General features: G+C 39.6%; 2 protein-coding genes across 3 annotated transcripts; both read left to right on the top strand.

Moving 5' to 3' along the window:
- Positions 1-539: 539 nt before the first annotated feature.
- ei24 (EI24 autophagy associated transmembrane protein) lies at positions 540-9,173 on the top strand. Its single transcript, XM_074610381.1, has 11 exons — positions 540-687; positions 2,711-2,847; positions 3,656-3,801; positions 4,254-4,314; positions 4,663-4,729; positions 4,817-4,941; positions 6,554-6,673; positions 7,081-7,192; positions 7,283-7,394; positions 7,500-7,574; positions 7,671-9,173. Exons 2-11 carry the CDS (start codon positions 2,806-2,808, stop codon positions 7,831-7,833), a joined length of 1,023 nt encoding a protein of 340 aa, XP_074466482.1. The 5' UTR covers positions 540-687; positions 2,711-2,805; the 3' UTR covers positions 7,834-9,173.
- An 800-nt stretch (positions 9,174-9,973) lies between these two features.
- Positions 9,974-20,888, top strand: stt3a (STT3 oligosaccharyltransferase complex catalytic subunit A). Of its 2 annotated transcripts, none has more exons than XM_074610034.1 (18): positions 9,974-10,112; positions 11,831-11,951; positions 13,233-13,293; positions 13,390-13,511; positions 13,701-13,846; positions 14,352-14,442; positions 14,534-14,640; positions 14,725-14,889; positions 15,014-15,194; positions 15,713-15,868; positions 15,983-16,074; positions 16,287-16,442; positions 16,683-16,871; positions 16,986-17,102; positions 17,183-17,285; positions 18,670-18,858; positions 19,166-19,281; positions 20,487-20,888. In XM_074610034.1, the coding sequence occupies exons 2-18, from the start codon at positions 11,864-11,866 to the stop codon at positions 20,523-20,525; spliced, it is 2,118 nt and encodes a 705-aa protein (XP_074466135.1). In that variant the 5' UTR covers positions 9,974-10,112; positions 11,831-11,863; the 3' UTR covers positions 20,526-20,888. The 2 variants fall into 2 exon arrangements, with proteins under 2 accessions (XP_074466135.1, XP_074466136.1); XM_074610035.1 differs by having other exon boundaries at positions 10,060-10,130.
- The last annotated feature ends 784 nt before the right edge of the window (positions 20,889-21,672 follow it).

Below are 21,672 nucleotides of genomic sequence, written 5' to 3' on the forward strand. Positions count from 1 at the left end.
TTGAACTTATGTTCAAAAGTAGCCTATTGTGTGAACTAATAATGAATGACAATATAGTAAAACACAGTTGTAATAATATAAAATGTGTTTTTGTGGGAGAAGTTGTTGACATATGCTGTATATTAATAAAGACTTAAAATGTCCTTACATTATAGTGTGTTACAAACCATTTAATAAAGTGTTTATAAATAGAGGGATTGAAGTAAAGTGTTACCAATATGCAGTGGTGTTACACTGAAATCATAGTGTCTATCCATTAATTAATTGATAAAATGTGACATAAATTGACCTTTCTGTTTTCATTTTTTTTTTTAATTTACCTTTGTATTAATTTCATTATTTATTTACTCTTCTGTTTAATTTCCACATTCATTTATTTATTTTATTTATTTTATTTATTTTATTTATTTTATTTATTTATTTTATTTATTTTATTTTATTTATTTTATTTATTTTATTTATTTTATTTATTTTATTTATTTTATTTATTTTATTGTAGTCCTCCAACAAGGAGGACTACATTTCCCATGCTCCTTAGCAGTTGGAGCTTGCGCAATCTGTTTTCCCCGGCCCTGGCTGCTGCTGCTGCTGCTAGTGTCTCTGTTTGGTGTTGTTGTTGTCACATTAAAGGGGGGCAGAAAAGAAAGAACTGACGAAGTTAACATAAACCCGAGCTTGTCGCATGAGGTAAGGCGGATAAAACAGTGAACTGTGTGCTCTGTTCAACTTTACACCGCTTGTTAAGATGTTGTCTTTATGAAAACACACAGTTAGATGAGTTAACAGTTAGCTAGCAACACAGAGTCCAGCTAGCATAGCACTAAACAAACCAAGGAAAGTCAACAGATTATGAGACCAGAGGCATCATACTGAGCACACTAGCTAGCTACATAATGAAAGTCTTCACATATACTATTGTTATGACTTTGACTGAAGCCAGAGAGCGCCAGCTAACACCGACTATCAGCTATCTGAGCTAACACTGAGTCAGCCTGCTAACTCACACTAATAGTAACGTTATTGTTGTAAAGAGACTGGCTGGATCAGCTTCTCTTTCACCTTCTTACAAACCGAGATCCAGTCTGTTGTGAGAGGTGACGTTGCTGTTTTTATAAGGTTACCATGCAGACATATTAATGGGTTTGTTATTATACATGAACAGGACAATGGCATCATTTATTAAGCAGATGTTAGCTATGCATTCCTGATTTCACTTAGGTTAGCTCATAACTTCCTGTTGGATCCCTTTTTAAACACTATTTATCAAGTTGGAAAGTAGTTTCTGTCTGTTTTTTTTTTCTTCAAGTAGAAATTCTGAAGGATATCATGGTCTTGTGTCCAGGACAAAGGGAAGACTTGGGTATTATTAAAACAAATAAGAAACAAGTGACAAATCACACATTACCTTTTTATCAAATGTAGTTGATGTGGTAGGTTGCTGTTTTTATAAGGTTAACATGCAGACATATTAATGGGTTTGTTATTATACATGAACAGGACAATAGCAGCATTTATTAAGCAGATGTTAGCTATGCATTCCTGATTTCACTTAGGTTAGCTCATAACTTCCTGTTAGACCCCCTTTTTTAACAGTATTTATGAAGTTGGAAAGTAGTTTCTGTCTGTTTTTTACATTAATCTTGTTTAAATTCTGATGGACCACAGTATGTTTTGGCAGTATTATCATGGTCTAGTGTCCAGGACAAAGGGAACACTTGGCTATTATTAAAACAAATAAGAAACAAGTGACAAATCACACATTAGCAATACCTTTTTATCAAATGTAGTTGCTGTGGTAGGTTGCTGTTTTTAATGGTTACCATGCAGACATATTAATGGGTTTGTTATACATGAACAGGACAATAGCAGCATTTATTAAGCAGATGTTAGCTATGCATTCCTGATTTCACTTAGGTTAGCTCATAACTTCCTGTTAGACCCCTTATAAACACTATTTAAGAAGTTGGAAAGTAGTTTCTGTCGGTTTTTTCTTTGTGTGATCTACATTAAACTTGTTTAAATTCTGAAGGATCACAGTATGTTTTGGCAGTATTATCATGGTCTAGTGTCCAGGACAAAGGGAAGACTTAGCTATTATTAAAACAAATAAGAAACAAGTGACAAATCACACATTAGCAATACCTTTTTATCAAATATAGTTGATGTGGTGGGTTGATGAGGTATTTTTTAGGAACAAATACAGTTATATCAGCACAAAATGGCTAACAAATATCTAAATATACATAGTATGGAAAAGGTGGTAAACAGCTGTTTATCATTGAACTGTTTCAAGACCAGAAAGGTTTTTTGACATGCATGTGATTACTGCCATTATTCTTTGAAGTAAAATAATAGTAATGTAATACTGGAATTTTCATGTATGCACATGAAAAACTACCAAATTTAGAAATGCCAAGATTGCTATTACTAAAAGCACAGGTGTTTATTTTGTATGAATGTGCTGAATTCTACTAACGCTATTGGATAAAGCTGACATGGGTGGGAAAATTAAGTAAACAAAGTTGACCTTATGTTATATTGCAAGCAAATCCACTATATAATATGCCTCTAGAAACGGTATCTCCCAGCGTACAAAGTGAGACTTCTGCTGGTTAGATCTGCATTTTAAAGGGTATTGTACATTTCTAGAATGAGTTCGACCCGCTAGCTCTTGTCCTCACTTTATTTCCTTGTTTGTGGTTTGTGGCAGGTTACTGGGTGAGCCCCTCCCTGCCATGAGAGCTGACCACCAGGTCACCAGCCCCCCCTCCTTCCGCAGTTGATGGATCTGCAGCTGGTCCAGAGATGACAGACAGCGTCAGGGCCTTCCTCCGCAATGTTGCGACGGTCAGCAGACACACACATACACACATACACACACACACACACACACACACACACACACTGTACTCGCACATGGGCTATGAAACAATGCACAAAGGTGGAGTTCATTGATAGAGAAACAGATCCATGAATACAAACTAATGGACCCATTCAGAACCGTACAACACCACCACCCACTATGACCTCAATAATAAACAGACTGTAGTAGTAGAATTGTTGAATTTCTGATGGTGTCAACAAAAACTGAAAATATATGAGTTTCGTAAAAGTGGAATTTATGGCAGAGGAGTTGTATTGGATTGCATTAGATTGTACAGCTACACCCATTCAAGTGGTGAGTGTAGTAGATTTGTAGGACTTATATCCACTAACAAATGTAATGTAGAAAGACGCTTAAAAAATGATGTATTCCGTGCTTTCACCCCCATATAGTCAAGACAACAAGTGACATATGTCCAGAACAAAAGTGGGTGAACACAATAAAAGCAAAATGAAAAAAGTAATCATATGACTGAATTGTGCACACTGTATAAAGGAAAGCCCCACCTGCTGGCAGCAGAAATAAGTGTTTTTGTTTTATTGGGACTGAGAAAGACATTTAATTCTGGATTAATGCATTATACATGAAACATCCTCAGAACCATGAAGTCTTTAAATATTGTTAATTGGATCTGCCTTCAAATACCTGTATCTATTTTTTATGTTCAACAAGCACTCATTGAGACATGTCAAAACTCCCATTACAACGGACATTTTTACAAGTTAGAAACAAACAATGTATGTGTATTTTCTTTTGCTCTGGGCTCTTTAGGGGATCAAGGACTCCATATTGGGGATTGGAACAATCTCCAAGCTGGATGCCCGCATCCAGCAGAAAAGGGAAGAGCAGCGGAGGAGAAGGGCCAGCGGGGCCCTGGCACAGAGACGGGCACAGAGTGAGGAGCGCAAACCTGACAAGTAGGCCAGAAAAAAAGCTGCATATTTTGGTTGCAATGATACTGATTTTCTGACTTAGCAGGAGTCAGATATGCTCATGGATGTTTTTTTTAATGTTTCTGCATACATCGTTGCTGTTTATGGGATTTATTAGCAGCTCTTCTAAAAATAAGCTGGAAAGTTGGAGATGCAACTCCTCCTGACATGATCATCTCAGGTAGAACTTCTTGTGCACCCCCAATGCCATGCACTTGCTATTTCCCACAAGCTCCGCTAGTCAAATGACTGTATTTACCTTGAAAAAAATCCACTTTTCCAAATACCTTCAGTCTGCAAACTGAGACATGTTAACAGCATCCATGGGTCTGTCTGACTCTGGTTAAGTAAGAAAAGTAAAACTTAAAGTGAAACCAAACAATCTATACAATATTCAACAGTGATGGACATTGTCATTATTTTATTTTCTCTTTCAGTGACCCCAAAGTAGCCAGCAGGATTTTCCAGTGCTGTGCCTGGAATGGAGGAGTGTTCTGGGTAAGATATTTAACCTGCTGTTACAGTACAGCCTCGTCACACACACTACTGAATACTTTACAGGTGCAACGTGTTGTCGCAAACTTACACAAACCTGTCTGCAGCACCCAGAAAAGTCTCAAATTCTTAAATTGTCAGTGAAGAGTGCAGCGTTTTACTCAAAGTTTAACATTTTTCGACTCTCGGCGACTAGAAAAAAAACACCAAACATGTAGCATTCAGCACAGAATAGACTCGCAGTGCCTTGTAACATAAAGCTATTTAAGACAAATACCAATTTTGGAGGGGGCATGTGTGGAGGGAGCATGAGTTGAATAGTAACTTGTAGTATTTAATTTCTCTCTCCAGCTCAGTCTGTTTCTCTTCTACCGGGTGTTCATCCCAATGCTGCAGGCTCTCACAGCAAAAATCATTGGTATGTATGACTGATGACTGTGAATCTGGGGCACATTCTCTGGCAGGTGGTTGGAACCAGTCAGTCAACAAACTGTTTTTGCTCCAGGTGACCCCTCCCTCCATGGCAGTGTGTGGTCCTGGTTAGAGTTCATCCTGACCTCCGTCTTCAGTGCTCTCTGGGTTCTCCCTCTGTTCGTCCTCAGCAAGATAGTCAACGCCATCTGGTTCCAGGTCAGGCCCTGCTGCTTTGCTAGGCTGGAATGATGTGATGAAAGAGCAAGTGGCCTTTTAAAAAATCTACAGTCTGACATGCCATATCCACAAAGTTGCATCCTCTTCAAGGGTCTTGAATGGCTTTTGTGACATGCTGCATAATATATTGTGTGTTATTAAGATTGGAATATTTTTTGGAATAGAGTAGAACCAAAATGGGGGTTTCTGGCACAACTTCACCTCCTTCCAAGGTGCATGGAGAAGAGAAAAAGTCAGGTCAAAACTCCAGCAACACTTGTAGTATATAGAACAACCTTATTGTTTATTCTGCCTTCAAATAAAACTTGTGAGCTTGTGTTTACAACATGGGAAGTTGTGTACACAATATGCTTGTCATTCAAGTGGTTAAGTCGTGAGAACACCGGTGCTAAGCAACGGCAATGTTACTGTAGAATACACAAAGGTTAACAATTTAGCAAGCTGGCAAGGGGGTAACATAATGCAGGAAATGCAAAGGCATAACGACAGGGGAAAACAGACAGATATCAACATTCTATATATAACATACATTATATGAAGTTATTATGCATCGAAAAATTAACTTCCATGGCCTCCAGAAACTTTCCACTTATTAGTTTGTGAATACCAAGAGGAGGGCATTCATATGGACTCTTTTCGTGAACACGGTAAACACGACCCCATTTGAAGGCACCATTAGACCAAGGCGTTTCAACCAAAATGCGTTGGTCTGAACAAAACAGTTGTTGTGGGCGCTTGGGTTAGCTCAGTTGGTAGAGCGGGCGTCCATGTATTAAGGCTTGGTCCTGACCGCGGCGGCCTGGGTTCGAATCCGGCCTGTGGCCCTATCCGCATCCACTCTCTCTCTCCCCCCTTTCAAGACTCTATCCACTGTCCTGTCATAAAAATGGAAAATGCCCCCAAAAAAATAACTTTAAAAAAAACAAAAAAAAACAGTTGTTCTACATACTTCAAGTGTTGCAGGAGTTTTGACCACTTTTTGGAATGTTTGCAGTATAATACAGCATTTACTTCACAAATGGGCTGCATTATCAAAATGGCTGAGACTGATAAAGCCAGCTCTGCCTCTCCTACATTCTGTAAGCATGTCCATTCCAATCCTGTGAAATGTTTCAAACTGATTCTTTATGGGGAAAAAAACACCAAAAAAGGGAAATATCCTGTAGCTATAGATAGTTGAACTGAAGTCACACCATTAAACTGGACTCCTGTGACTTCAGCTGTGACTCACAATGAAAACCTTCCAGCTGCTGGAAATGTGATGAAAACAAGATACAAAGCTGTGAGGCACCACTGGAGGAGGGCTTCTGTTATGACACATCTGCCGGCACACAACAAGCATACACAGAAGACTTTGAATTAGCCTGAAATTCTAACTTGTTGCCTGACGCAGGTTGTTGGGAAAACTATTATGGACTTTTCTCAATACTATTTTATTAGATGATCAGGACATAATAGTACTGAATACATATTAACATATTGTTTCTGCAATAATTTGATTACACATTTGTTTATAACTTGGAGCTCCTGTCATGTCGTATGCTTTGTTGACACAGACATAGAGATATCAGGGTGTTATTCTCTGTTGCAGGACATAGCTGACCTAGCATTTGAAGTGTCTGGATGTAAAGCGCAGCCGTTCCCCAGCGTCAGTAAGATCATCGCAGACATGCTGTTTAACCTTCTTCTCCAGGCACTCTTCCTCATTCAGGTACATTTTTGTAGACTGATACCTTGGTTTTCTTCCTTTCAAAAGTAATGTTCCCGTCTGTGCTTCTCTGTTTATCAATACTACAAAATCACACTGTAGTGCATATACTGATACCTTCTGTATCTGATGCTCTTCAGACGTCTCACAGGATGTTTGGGTTGAATAGTTACAGTAAAGCTGCTGTTGTGGTCTGTCATTGAAGGCCCAGATTCACCAAATGTTTGCTCAGTGCAGAAATAATATCACTTTTTTGACTGAGTCATGCTAGTTGGAGTTGTTTTATCCTGAAATCAAGGATTTCTTTTTTGCACCACACCTTGATCTGCATTCTAAATGAGATGAAACTGAACACATTTCCTCTCCTCTTGGTGAATGGCATTGTGTTGTGTATTTCCGTGGTCCTCCAGGGCATGATAGTTAGCCTCTTCCCCATCGATGCCATTGGACAGATGGTTAGCCTCCTCCACATGTCTCTGCTCTACTCACTGTACTGCTTTGAGTATCGCTGGTTCAACCATGGTGAGTTTTCTCGCATTACGTTCTACACCCAAATCATCTGGATTGAGTGGAGAACTCAAACAACACTGAGGCTGTTTATGTGTGTTCAAGGCGTTGAGATGCACCAACGGCTGTCCAATATTGAGAGGAACTGGCCCTATTACTTCGGCTTTGGTTTGCCCATGGCTCTGCTGACCGCCCTGCCCTCCTCATACATCATCAGGTAAGACTCCTAATAACCCTTTCATAATGATTTATAATCTCAGTTTAAAGCTGAGTTATCCTTTACTGCATGTACCATATGCAATGTTCTTTCTTTTCTACCTAGTGGCTGCTTGTTCTCCATCCTCTTCCCTCTATTCATCATCAGCGCTAATGAGGCCAAGACGCCAACAAAGCTGTAGTGAGTGTGAAATAAAGACAATTTGTCTTTAAAATATAGTTTCTTGTAATTAAACACATGAGCCACTGATGACATTTGCGTTTTCCACTCTTTCAGTCACTTCCAGCTGCGTCTCTTCTCCCTGGTCGTGATGATCAGTAACAAGCTTTTCCACAAGACGGTCCACCTGCAGTCCTCCCTGACATCGTCCACCTCCTCGGAGAGGCTGTCGTCTCCCCACACCTCGCCGACCCGCCAGAGACCTCTTCCCACCCAATGATGGATCCACTTGAAGGAAATAGGAAAGCAAGTCGATGAGTGGCTTCACTCAATGTGAAAAAAGTGATTCTTCCACACGGATTTCCTTTATCGATGAAGATGATATGTGGTTTATGACAAAGGGTTTACATGTTTTTAATCTAATCTCTGTCCCCCTGGGTTGTTCGTTTGCAGAACCCACCAGACACATTTTACAGTGTGACACAAAAATCGACTGCCCCGTGCCTCACACTCAAAACACATTATATACTCAGCTCTCGACTTGTTTTATTTTGTGAATTTTCTTTCATTGTTTTTTTTTTGTTTGTTTTTTTTTTTGTATAATGTGCCATTTGAGTGACTCTCCTTTAATAAATTACAGCACAAGAAATCATGTAGTTTTAATATGTTTAAGCAAACTTGTGACGGAAGGGTTTTTTAACTGAAGGGGCTCGTCTGCATTCAGAGGCAAAGCACAGTCTTGTTGTACCTACAGTATATGTTCTCTTGATGTTGCAAGTCACATTCCTTCCTCACAGATTGAATGTTTTGTTGCACATGGATACGTTTTACTGTCAAATGATGGCGTCTTAGCAGGTCCAGAAATAGACTTGTATAGTTAAAAAGGGAGGCTGCTTTTTTTATCCTGTAAGAGCTTTGTTTTTAGTAGAATATACAAATCAGTTCAGGAGCTGCTATGAAAAAAAAAAAGGATTGGTGACCTTAGTAATGGAAACCAAATCACAAAGTCACTCTTGTTGTGTGTGTTGACTGAAGGTTAGCTTGGTGTCTCATCCCAAATTAAATCTCACTCCACTGTCTGGTGGGATGTACATGTTGCAAATCACGAGGTGACACCAGCAAAGGAAAAGCTGCCTAAGCGTTTTTCAGTCTGTGTGAATTTAGTAGGTGATAGGTGAGATGACACTGCCAAACTGTTGCATCTGTGTTTTGTTTATTTCACTTCAACCACTACAATGCTAAGCTCTGTAATAGAGGAAGGAGTCACATAGTTAACATCTTTATATCTTAACAAATGGATGATCAGCCTTGACCCGCTTGCTCTAGTTTGCCCTTAGAGAGCTGAAGCAAACACAATTGGTCCCTATAGATCATCGGCTGTTCGATTTCTGTGCTGTATATAATGTTAATACGTCCCGAATCAGAAGCCCACCACCATGCAGCTACCCCAGTCACCCTTTCTCTCACTCATCAGAGCTCATGGCCATGGTGAGGGGCCAGGATTTTGAAACGGTGTGCAATTATTGTAAGAAGAGCATAGTGTTTGTGCAGACTGATGTATGTGAGTGAGGTTTTGTAAAAGTAATACGTCTAATTTCAATAAAATTGGTCAGTATTCAATATTTTGATCACTGTGTTCAGGGTTTTGCTACCATGGTGTGAGGACTAGACAGGACATGTCACACTCAACAGTGGAAAGATGAGGATGAAGATGGGACAGTCAACAATAGATGTCACATAGAAGTTGTGTACGTCATCTTAAAGATGGGAACCTGAAGACTAATTTAAGATGCTGCTCAGCACTGTGTCTATAAATGTGTATAAGGGCTGAGAACATTGTGATAGAAGTAAATGATGGTCATCCCATGCTCATATATGTCTCATTAGTTGATGCAGAAATTTTGGGGTTGATACCATTTGTTACACAAATTTGAATTGATAGCAAAGGGGATAGTGCAAAAAAACAAGATGCATCAGCTAACACAGTAAAAAAAAAAAGTTAAACAAAGTGTAACAAAATATGAACCATTTAAATAGAAGGAAGTATAAAAATAGGAGCAGTATATACAGTATTGACAATAAACAGACTATTAACAAAATTGCACAAGTGGAAAATGATATTGCACAGTGAGAATGAAATGAATGAAATACCACCTGAAAAATGATAGGTTTTGTATTATTGAACCATTTGTTGATGGTATATTGTCATATAGTTGGTAACAGTTAATATTTATATATATATTTAAAAAAAAAATTATATATTTTTTTTATATAATATTTTTAATATTTTTGCCTTTGGTTGCACCACTGAAGTAACATTGTCTTGAGGGTGTTTCACCACTAGGCGGCAACACGCTGCCCTCACCATACTAAGGACACGTCACTACACTACAGCGGCAAGGTAGGAAACCAAATTTGATTGACAGCCAAAGAACCAATCAGATGTACGCGGGATCACCGTTGCCCGACGCTCAACCAATAAACGCGCAGCATGACGTGATTGTGGGCGGGACTAGTTGACGTTGAAGGTTGTGTGTGAAGAGAACAGGAACGGAGCGGGTGAGTCTTAACTGAACAGTAAATATTACATCTATTACCTCATTTATTTGATTTATTTTATAATGTAGTCCTGCTGCCACATGTGAAGGTGTCGCTGGTATCTTCAGAATAAGTCAGAGAAGAGGTGCTGGGTTAGGGTGTTCATTATACAGCAGCTATCGCTAGCTAATGCTACTCACTTTAAACTGTGGAAGCAGCTTTAACACTAGCCGGCCTGATGCAGACTGACTACAACATGCTATCCAGGCTGGAAAGATGCCTGCAGTCATGTTAAATGTGCACATTATGTGTGTTAATAGGTAGTTAACTTAGTGCACACATATGAGCTGCTCTGTGGTGTTGGACAGGTTGGTTAACTGTCTGTACTTGTGAGGCTAGAGCTCTTAAAGTTAGCATTAATTAGAAGCTCTGTTGAGCCTGGTGGTTTTGAGTTTTTTTGCAAAAACTTACAAAATGTGAAGAAGACAAGGCACAAATCCCTGCAGAAGTTTTCCCAGACTAAGTGCTTCCTGGTTCCTGATCTTAGTGCGTGGCCTTATCTGGTTGGGCTGGACATGCAAGTGTACTACAGAAGACTTTGGTTTTATGAGTATATCTGGGCTTGCTTCAAACCAGACATTCAATTCAATTCAATTCAATTCAAACTTTATTTCATACACAGGAGGGTCCATAGCAATAAAAGAAAAAAGAAACAAAAAACATACAAGATAAGACCACAGCAGTTCATCATTCAATTCATATGATATAATTATCCTTATCAAGATAACACATTTATATTTTGATAAGGATAATTATATCAGTAATTAATTTAAATTTCTATGACACACAGATAAAAGGTAAAAATTATAGTTAGAATAATTATAAATAATAATAATTATAGTTAGACAAATTTAGGAACATTTAATTAATTAGAGTATATGTATGGCTCAATAAGGAAGCTGGTTAATAATTAATAATTGACTTATGAAGAAGGGGTGGGATTAAATAGGTTTATACTTCTCACTCCTTTTCGAATATGTAAATCAAGGCATCAAGTGTTGACAATTTAATTTTCTTACGCTTTCATTGTATGTAAATACTACTTGTTTCTGACAGCCCACTTGTTGGTATGATCATTCTTTTTCTTTATTTTTTTTTGTATTCTACATGTTCGAAATACATTTTGAAATTAAATGAAATGAAATATGTAGGCTATCTCGCCAGTGTTTTCTGAGCCTGGATGAGTACCGAGTGCAGCTCTTGCTCGGGCTGGTTAAAGCCTCTATGATGCTGCTCTCTGACTCATCCAAACGGCAAATCAAATTATACATCAAATGTCTTAGAAGTGCCTCACATGTAGGAATACCAGAGGACACAAACAGTTGACTGGCACTATGCCATCTGGGAACCCGAAGCAACAACCTCATTGCCTCATTGTAAGCCACTATGAGCCTTCGCGTACTGCTTTTCTTGTAGCTAAACCAAAGATGAGCTGTGTACAAAGGCGTGCAGAAAGCTCTAAATAATGAACATTTTACATTTACAGCACACATACTGAACTTACGAAGCAACATATTTGCCTGAGCATATAGTTTACAGCACAGTGAAAAGATTTTCTTGTTTTGCAGGATTTATTCCTAAAAAATTCAACTTATATTAGGTGATGTTGGGTTTTTTTCTCCACAGTCCTCCTATTTGTAGCTCTTTCAGTCTTACAGTGCTTGTCTTCCTCCCATTAGGTTGTACGGTGAGCTGTCCCGAACCTCGCCAAAATGACCAAGCTGGGCTTCCTCCGGTTGTCCTATGAGAAACAGGACACGCTGCTGAAGCTGCTCATCCTGTCTATGGCTGCTATCCTTTGTGAGTCCCATACACAAGAGCCTGGTCTCTCTAATACTAAAAACAAACGTTACACATTGATCCGTTGGGCTGGGAATCACCAGAGGCCCCACGATACCATATGTTACTTAAAGGGAAACTGTACCCATATTCAAAATTCATAAATGTTATTCCTATGGTCTAAGATGAACAACTCTCTCCTAAATCCAAAAAACTAGGGTGCTAAAACTCAAATTTGTGATGTCTTATGGTTAAATTGTGGAACTGCTCCATAGACAATGAATGGCAGATATGTTCTATGACACTAAGAGCACACAAGGGAATGTTATGAGAATATGGTTGCATCCTAAATTCTATACTAACATGCTATTTAGTACGCTAAGACAGTATGTGAGACATTTGACTATGTCCGACACCTTAGTATGAAGCCAATAGCTTTGCCAATTGCATACTATTTCTGGTGAAATATTACAGTATGCAACGCTGGACACTGCGGCGGCATAAATATCCCACAATGCAATGCGGTAGGGACGACAACGTTCATAACGGATGTTGATGGACAGCTCTGAAACATTAACAATGCTTCAGTTTAACTGTAAGAATAAGATTTCACTTTGCTGGGAGTAATATATATTTTAAATTAATTCAGAACTTGATTACCACAAACCGTCATGTTGATCACATGAGGTCGGCACGGGTTACCGTGGTTACACGTCTCCAACTGGCATGGAGGCGCTCAGGAAGTGACGACGTAAATTACAGTTCAGTGCGTCCGAAAACATACATACTGCTGTTTATTCACACAAAAGTATGTTGAACGATCATACACCTAAGTATGTAGTGCATAGTATGTGATTTCGATACAATCTTATTGCGGTTTTAAACATTTTGCATATTAAGATTGCGGTAAAATATATTGCAATTTACTGTCATTTATTACCTTTTTTCAACTGCAAGTTATGCAATTAGTCAACATCTGTTTACCTAATAAAATAAGGTACAGTTTTCACTCTGTTTATCTCACTTCAATCATTTTTATTTGAGCAACATGGGATTGTCAGTCTAGCAGACAGACTGATTAACACTATCATAAAAACATAAATGTTGCATCATGCACCTGACAAACTGAACTGTTTGTTTGAGTCTGTATTGCATTTGCAATATTAATAATTTATATAATAAAAGATTGATACTTGACGTCCGTGTATCTATACAATATTACCACGCAAAATATCGCGATGCTATGCTGTAACGATTTTTTTCCCCACCCCTAATCATCCATGTGCTTATCTTTCTCTTCAGCATTCTCCACCAGATTGTTTTCCGTCTTGAGGTTTGAAAGTGTCATCCATGAGTTTGATCCGTAAGTGCTACTTCTGTCATGGTTATTTTCCAAGGATTGTCATTAGCTTTTCCTCCTTGAAGTAATCTCTCGCCCTCACCTTCATCTCACCTTCAGGTACTTTAACTACCGTACCACCCGCTTCCTGACAGAAGAAGGATTTTATAAGTTTCACAACTGGTTTGACGACAGGGCATGGTATCCTCTGGGGAGGATCATTGGTGGCACCATTTATCCAGGTAGGAATCAGACAAAGATACTAGAGAGCACAGTACAAGTAGATGAATGTGGGCTTATTGATGTTTAATATCGAAAGTAGAGCAATTCAAGAGAGGTTCAGAAGAGATTAATGTATACAGTCTACATAATTGACACTATTGCAAAGCTTACTTGAACACACCTTGTCTCCCTCTCTTCTCTCTTACCAGGACTGATGATCACCTCTGCCGTCCTGTACCACGTCCTACATTTTTTCCACATCACCATTGACATCCGTAATGTCTGTGTCTTCCTGGCTCCCTTGTTCTCCTCCTTCACCACCATTGTCACCTACCACTTCACCAAGGAGTTGAAGGTAGAAAACACATAATAAGATACACAACGAACTGTTATTTAAGGTTATAAACTCTTAATAAAATGCCAAGATGTTATTCTTTTAAGGGGCACGTCAGTGATTTGCACTTGGATTAAATTAAGAGACTCATAAGAGTCAGATTTAAAAAAGAAAGAAAAGGGTGGTCAAAATCAAAGCAGCAGAGATACAAACACTGGATCCTGCCGTTCCCATAATGCAACTCAGTAGTGTCTTCAGTTAGGCCCTTTTTGCATGGTAAATGCCCTCATCTTTTAAACTCCACGCCACCAGAAGGTAGCACAGGCTTTCTGTTAAATAATTGTTGTTTTAAGACTTAAATAATAATCATTATTATAATAATAAATATGACATATGACATAAGAATGTTCCTTTCAGAGCTGCAGAAGATAACTGTAGATAAAAACAAATTTAAAAAAAAAAAAATGAGTTCAATATGCTTTTATTGATATGATGATGCCACTAAACATCCTTTTTGTCTCTGTAGGATGCAGGTGCTGGGCTCCTGGCTGCTGCCATGATTGCAGTGGTGCCCGGTTACATCTCTCGTTCAGTTGCTGGCTCCTATGATAATGAAGGTATACACCTGATGTGCATGACAACACTGTTATTTGAATAAAACATCACAAACAGATTGTTAATGAAATCCCTCCGTGGTATCCTACTCAGGTATTGCCATCTTCTGCATGCTGTTGACCTATTACATGTGGATCAAGGCTGTCAAAACGGGGTCAGTGTACTGGTCGTCCGTGTGCGCACTGGCCTACTTCTACATGGTGAGGAGAACTAAAAATGCATATGTTCTATTGAATGAATTCAGAGTGTACAGAGGTCCTGATAAGGTGTTTGTTTGTATCTAGGTTTCCTCCTGGGGTGGCTACGTGTTCCTTATCAATCTCATCCCCCTCCACGTCCTGGTTCTGATGCTCACAGGCCGATTCTCTCACAGAATCTATGTGGCTTACTGCACGGTCTACTGCCTCGGCACCATCCTTTCCATGCAGATCTCTTTTGTTGGTTTCCAGGTAAAGTGAAAAATGTACTATCTTATGTTACGAGAGTTACTTATATTGGGTTTGGGGAAAAGAGGTTACGCTCTGTTCTGTTGCACAATGTTCACCTCCCTGTCTTTCTTGTCTCATATACCAGCCGGTGCAGTCATCGGAGCACATGGCAGCCTTCGGTGTGTTTGGCTTGTGCCAGATTCACGCCTTTGTGGACTACCTGCGCAGCAAACTCAATGCCCAGCAATTTGAGGTGCTGTTCAAGAGCGTCATCTCCCTGGTGGGCTTCGTCATACTGTCTGTGGGCACCGTTCTCATGCTGACCGGTAAGAGGTTTTGACAAGGTGGTGCACCAGTAGATACATTGGCAAAGGGCAACGTAGTGGATGGAAAAATGTTTGCTTCACACCTTCCCTACCTTCTCCTTTCCTCTTGAGAGAAACTGATTTTAAAGTTACTATGAGGAACTTTAATCTTGTGTTGATTTTGGCGGCCCCTGTGGTTAGGAAGCGGTAGTGTTTCCGAGCACCAGAGTCCCTTTAGAAAACCTAATTTTACTGCAGCGGGGTCTTGCAGTCTGGCCTCCAGTAGCGTGGTGTCCTGGTGAACCTGCGTGATGTCGTCTGATTTTGCACGGAATCCAACGATGTGGCACCGATGACGAGCATTAGGAATAACTATATATAGAAGTAGCCAATCTTCTTGCTGATGTTTACGTATGTAGGTCAATATAGAGGCGTCAGTATTAAATTGAGACTGTTTCATAATCAGTTAAAAGTTCCTCACAGTAACTTAATGTTCTTTTGTGTTGGATCATGACTGACCAAAAGTATATTTCCCTCAGGTAAGATCTCTCCATGGACTGGTCGTTTCTACTCCCTGCTGGATCCCTCCTACGCCAAAAACAACATCCCCATCATCGCCTCTGTCTCTGAGCATCAGCCCACAACCTGGTCCTCATACTACTTTGACCTCCAGCTGCTGGTCTTCATGTTTCCAGGCAAGTGCACACTCAGCAGAAACACACAAGAGTACCAACTGTATCACCACTCCATCTTTAATTATTGTATTCTTGTTGGGTTGTGACCGACCGTTACCTTCCCTTTCCTCACAGTTGGCCTTTACTATTGTTTCAACAACCTGTCGGACGCCAGGATCTTCATCATCATGTATGGAGTCACCAGCATGTACTTCTCAGCCGTCATGGTACGTCCTGTACAGAGCCATGCGAACGTCTCAAAGGACTCTCCAGAGAGCCGTTTGATTTGTTTGCTTTCTGGGTTTGTGACATTTCAACAGTGTCACCAGAAGATGGCACACTCGCATCATTACACATAACTGAAGTAAATGGAAAACATGTATTTAGGAAAGAGACTTTTTATTTATAATTTATACCTCATATGCTGCTTGTGTCTCAGGTGCGTCTGATGTTGGTTCTGGCTCCAGTCATGTGCATCCTGTCAGGCATCGGTGTGTCCCAGGTGCTTACCACTTACATGAAGAATTTGGATGTCAGCCGGCCAGACAAGAAGAGCAAGAAGCAGCAGGATCCCACCTACCCCATCAAAAATGAGGTAGGAGGCCTGGGAGACTGCTTCAGAGTGCTATTCTAGGATGTCCTGGATAAGCTCTCTTGTGCAGATGTGTACTCTCTTACTGATAAAATGCAGTTACATTCTTAAGAGAAGGATACGAGAGATTTCTGCCTAAAACCATCTATTATTTCAGTAGTCTGAATAAAAGCACATTGATGGTCCCACAGACAGAAAGGTTAAAACCTGATGACATCCTGTGTTGCATTATATTCCTAACAGGTTGCCAGTGGGATGATTCTGGTCATGGCCTTCTTCCTCATTACATACACCTTCCACTCTACTTGGGTGACCAGCGAAGCCTACTCCTCTCCCTCAATTGTCTTGTCAGCCCGTGGAGGTGACGGCAGCCGCATCATCTTCGACGACTTCAGAGAGGCCTACTACTGGCTCCGCCACAACACTCCCGAGGTCAGTCATTCCCAAAGAAATCCGTGAGGAGTTCTTAAACAAGGTTTCAGATAGTAGTTATGCACCATCATAGCCATTAGATTAAATGATGTGAGTTTCATTTTGTGTTTCCAGGATGCCAAAGTCATGTCGTGGTGGGATTATGGCTATCAGATAACTGCCATGGCTAATCGAACCATTCTAGTGGACAACAACACATGGAACAACACGCACATCTCCAGAGTTGGACAGGTGAGCTTGGTAACATTCAGGGTAATATGGTGTGTTTATGAAGTGCTGCTGTATTGACTGGGCTGTTGTTTGTTCTATAGGCCATGGCATCCACAGAAGAGAGGGCCTATGAGATCATGAGGGAGCTGGATGTCAGTTATGTCCTGGTCATCTTCGGAGGACTGACGGGCTACTCTTCAGATGGTACGTCCTGATTATCAGTAGATCAGAGTGCTTAAAGCATCGTGTCGACAGAAACCTACACGTCTGCAGACACATTCCCATTAGAGTAAGCCGTTTAACGGAGATGGATTTAATAGACTTGGGTTTAACGGTCTGTTTGCAAAGCTTAAGCTATGCTATGAATGTTTCCAGACCCCCTTTGATGTAATGGCATTTATTTCATGTGATGTTGTGTATAACGTTAATGTCCTCGCTTGGGTGGTGCTTTTGTTTTTAGATGTGATTTGATGTCGCCTTAGATTAAAAACTAGAGCTGTCCAAGTTAACGCGAAAATAACGCGTCAACACAAATTTGTTTTAATACCACTAAATTCTTTAACGCATTAACACAACTTGCAATCTTTAGGCTGTAGCAGGCTCAGTTTTAAAGCTAGAGTGAAGATACTGACATCATATGAAATTAGAAAAAAACTAATGAATCCATCAGTAAACAACCATGTCATACTAGCTTCTCACAAAGGAGGCTAAATAACGCTCCAAACTTGCGCAAAATTTTGGCGAGGAAATCTGTCATGGCCATTTTCAAACAGGTCCCCTTGACTTCTGACCTCCAGATATGTGAATGAAAATGGGTTCTATGGGTACCCACAAGTCTCCCCTTTACAGACATGCCCACTTTATGATAATCACATGCAGTTTGGGGCAAGTCATAGTCAAGTCAGCACACTGACACACTGACAGCTGTTGTTGCCTGTTGGGCTGCAGTTTGCCATGTTATGATTTGAGCATATTTTATTATACCAGATGCAGTACCTGTGAGGGTTTCTGGACAATATTTGTCATTGTTTTGTGTTGTTAATTGATTTCCAATAATAAATATAGACATACATTTGCGTAAAGCAGCATATTTGACACTCCCATGTTGATAAGAGTATTAAATACTTGACAAATTTCCCTTTTAAGGTACATTTTGAATAGATAAATGTGTGATTAAGTTGCGATTTATCGCGTTTAACTATGGACAATCATGCGATTAATTATGATTAAATATTTTAATCAATTTACAACTCTAACAAAAACTAATGCAAAGACAAAATCAGCCTATACTCTCATAGCTGTAATAACTCTCTTCTACAGTGAATAGTTAGGAAGGCCCCAGTGTAATACCAATAGTGTCACCAGTAAGCAGCAGGTCTATATTTCCACCACACCGACTCCACTGCTTAGTATACCTCCCCCTCTTTCTTTACTGTATTATAACCTGTCAAACAGGTATTTAGGAATTTTGGAGTTGTATTTCAGTGATAGAAAATATTTGGCGCACACATTCATTGCATAAAGTAATGCCATTGCTGTACTTTGTAATTGTTGTTGTTCTTCTAACTTCTCCATCTGTCTGCCTCAGACATCAATAAGTTCCTGTGGATGGTCCGTATCGGTGGAAGCACAGACACGGGCAAACACATCAAGGAGCACGACTACTACACCCCCACCGGAGAGTTCAGAGTGGACCGCGAGGGCTCGCCTGTCCTGCTCAACTGCCTCATGTACAAGATGTGCTACTACCGCTTCGGCCAGGTCTACACAGAGGCCAGTGAGTAACTCTACAGCCAAGTGGGAACTGTTTTTCATGCATGAGCGGCTTTTACCTCGCAATCCGAGGCATGTTGGGAATTGTAAGTTAGACAGAATTGGTGGCCAAAACCATGGAGCGAGACTGTGGACATACTGTAACACCAAGTGGAAAATACTGTGCCAAAACTAGTAGATGAACCACCATATCAGCTTCTCAATTGACTGCACTGTCAGCATACATATTCATGTTGCTGGTCCTCCTCATTAATGTAAAGCTACAGCCTTTTGTCCTGTAATTCTGATGATCCTACTGCTCCTCTCCGCAGAGCGCCCCCCTGGTTATGACCGAGTGAGGAACGCCGAGATCGGAAATAAAGACTTCGAACTGGATGTGTTGGAGGAGGCCTACACAACAGAGCACTGGCTGGTTAGGATATACAAGGTAAAAATGACTTTGAACTTCTTCTCCTTACCCTGTCCTTTGACAATGTCGTTATCGTATCGGTCTGTTAGGACTGTTGGGAAACCAAGATTGGTTCGCTGGTCAAGAAACCATTTCTTAGGGGCAATGTAGGAATCGCAATATTAAGCATACGTGACAGATTGAGGGAGATTAGAACAACAGATGAGCAAATGACTTACATTTTTTTACAACCTAAACATGGAATTTGATCTGCAACAATAAGTCAATTAATCGATTGGTCAGCTGACAGGAAACTAATCAAATTTGCTTTGATATATAATTATTCTGCTCATTTTTCAAGCAATAACACCAAACATTTCATGATTCCATGTGAGAATTTGCTACTTTTCTTGGTCTTACATTATAGTGAATAGAATATCTCTGGATATTGAACTGTTGAGTTGAGTACTCTACTCAAATAAAAATACTGTTACTTTGCAAAAAAAAAGTACTCAAGTAGATGTAAAAGTAGTTATCAAAATAACTACTTGAGTAAGAGTACAAAAGTACTTACTGAAAAAGTTACTTGAATAGAGAGTAACTTAAGAAATTAAATAATAAAAAAAACACCGGCACACTACTGTCTTTTATTTGGTGGATATGAGTGGAATTATCTCAACCACAGATGGCCTTCCTCAGGTGAAGTTAAAGAAGTGAACACTCGGCTGTATTTATTTGTGAGGAAATGACAATCATCTCCTGATTAGATAACCAGCCACACATATACCAGACAATACTCCCAGTTTGTATCTCTCAAGTACGATCACAAAATATTACATTAATATTGTACTCTATTAAGTACACCAATAATCAAAGATATTATTTTAAATTACATTATTTGCTATATAATAGTATAATTTAGAGTTGTTCCGATACCAGTGTCGGAAATGCGTCCGATACTGCCCAAAATTCTGGATCGGGTATTGGCGAGTACGCCAGTCTATGCACCGATTTAAAAAAAAATAAAAAAATTAAAAATTAAAATTTTAAATGTTTATAGGCCAAGTGAACAATTTATTAATGGAAATTAAAATAATGGTTGCAGCTCTATCTGTAATACATTAAAGTCAGACTGGTGATGGATTAGTCTGTCTGAGGATGGCTTTAACGTTTTCTTTTCTTCTTTTTTTACTGAAGGTTGACTTGTAGACCTTTCTAACCAAATCTTGTGTTCCATATTTCAGGTCAAAGATCTGGACAACCGGGGTCTTTCAAGGACATAAAACCTTCAGACGGCGATCAAAACAGCCTTTTAGCACACAGCACTGAACACCTTCCCCTGTGGTCTGCAGATGAGTGGGAAAAGAGTACTTTTTTATACTTTTGTTTGGGGAGGGGAAGAAAATTGCATCAAAGAGATTTAGGTTGTTTTTGCGTGTGTGTGTGTGAATGATTTTCATTTTTTTTTATTTGTTATAATGAAATGTCTCATCTGGGATCAGAGGGAGCTGGTGTCAAAACGTCCAGTCTGATGTCAGGAAGCATCATTCGCCATGAAGCGGTCAAAAGAAAGCAGTGTTCATTTAAGAGCGCTATGGGTTTTTACAATGTGGTCAATTAAAGAGGGATTAAACGTGAAAAAAAAATTGTTTGTCTTTTTTTTTCCTCCAACACCTCTGCACAGAATACATTGAGACAAATGATGTGGGAACAGACAGTATGAGTTGAACTAGTCAGAGCAGTTTATGAATCTGGGTGACAAAGTTGCTGAAAGGATAACATGCTACTTATGTTTTTGGAGGTCATCTGTTAAATTGAGCTATACTCAACATCTTCATAATCAAGGTCAACTAGTGGCTGTTTTTCCCTAGTGTTTGATGTCATTACTGATGATATGCATACTTGCCAACCCTCCCAGTTTTCCCAGGAGACTCTTGTTTTTAATTGCGCTCTCCCGATTTCCTCCCAGGGGGTCACAATTCTCCCGATTTATGACAATTTTCCACTTTTTTTTTTTTTTCTTTCTTTTTCGTTATCTCAACGTGTTTCTTGCACTGTACAGCATGTGTAAGCCCTACTGTTTCCACCTGAATGGCAAATAGAGCTACACCAAATGTCATGAGCTGCGCTCGCCGCACATCAGAGCAAAGCTGTTGTGGCGCAAGACATTGGAAATAATGGGTTTCAGAGCAGTAGTGCTGTTGTTACGTTGTCTGACAGGGCCTTCAGTGAGTGAGAGGAGAGGGAGATAGAAAAGCTAAGAAATAGGGGCATGAAAACTGATGACTGTTAGCCTAGTTTATACCAGAGATTCACACAAGTTCACACCAGAGGGGCGAATTACTGTTTTCTTTTCTTAGAATTAAAAATAGGCTTATTTAACAACAATTTTTTGTTGCAGTGTACCTAGTTTTCATTTTTTAAAAGTTA

Source organism: Sebastes fasciatus, chromosome 16 (genome assembly GCF_043250625.1).
Source record: "Sebastes fasciatus isolate fSebFas1 chromosome 16, fSebFas1.pri, whole genome shotgun sequence".
NCBI classification, from domain to species: Eukaryota; Metazoa; Chordata; class Actinopteri; order Perciformes; family Sebastidae; genus Sebastes; species Sebastes fasciatus.

Coding starts and splice junctions, on each gene's coding strand:
- ei24 (XM_074610381.1), top strand. CDS start 2,806: ATGACAGACAGCGTCAGGGCCTTCCTCCGCAATGTTGCGACG. Junction 2,848..3,655: donor TCCTCCGCAATGTTGCGACG/GTCAGCAGACAC, acceptor TGGGCTCTTTAG/GGGATCAAGGACTCCATATT. Junction 7,575..7,670: donor AAGACGCCAACAAAGCTGTA/GTGAGTGTGAAA, acceptor CCACTCTTTCAG/TCACTTCCAGCTGCGTCTCT.
- stt3a (XM_074610034.1), top strand. CDS start 11,864: ATGACCAAGCTGGGCTTCCTCCGGTTGTCCTATGAGAAACAGGACACG. Junction 11,952..13,232: donor GTCTATGGCTGCTATCCTTT/GTGAGTCCCATA, acceptor CTTTCTCTTCAG/CATTCTCCACCAGATTGTTT. Junction 16,872..16,985: donor TCCGCCACAACACTCCCGAG/GTCAGTCATTCC, acceptor TTGTGTTTCCAG/GATGCCAAAGTCATGTCGTG.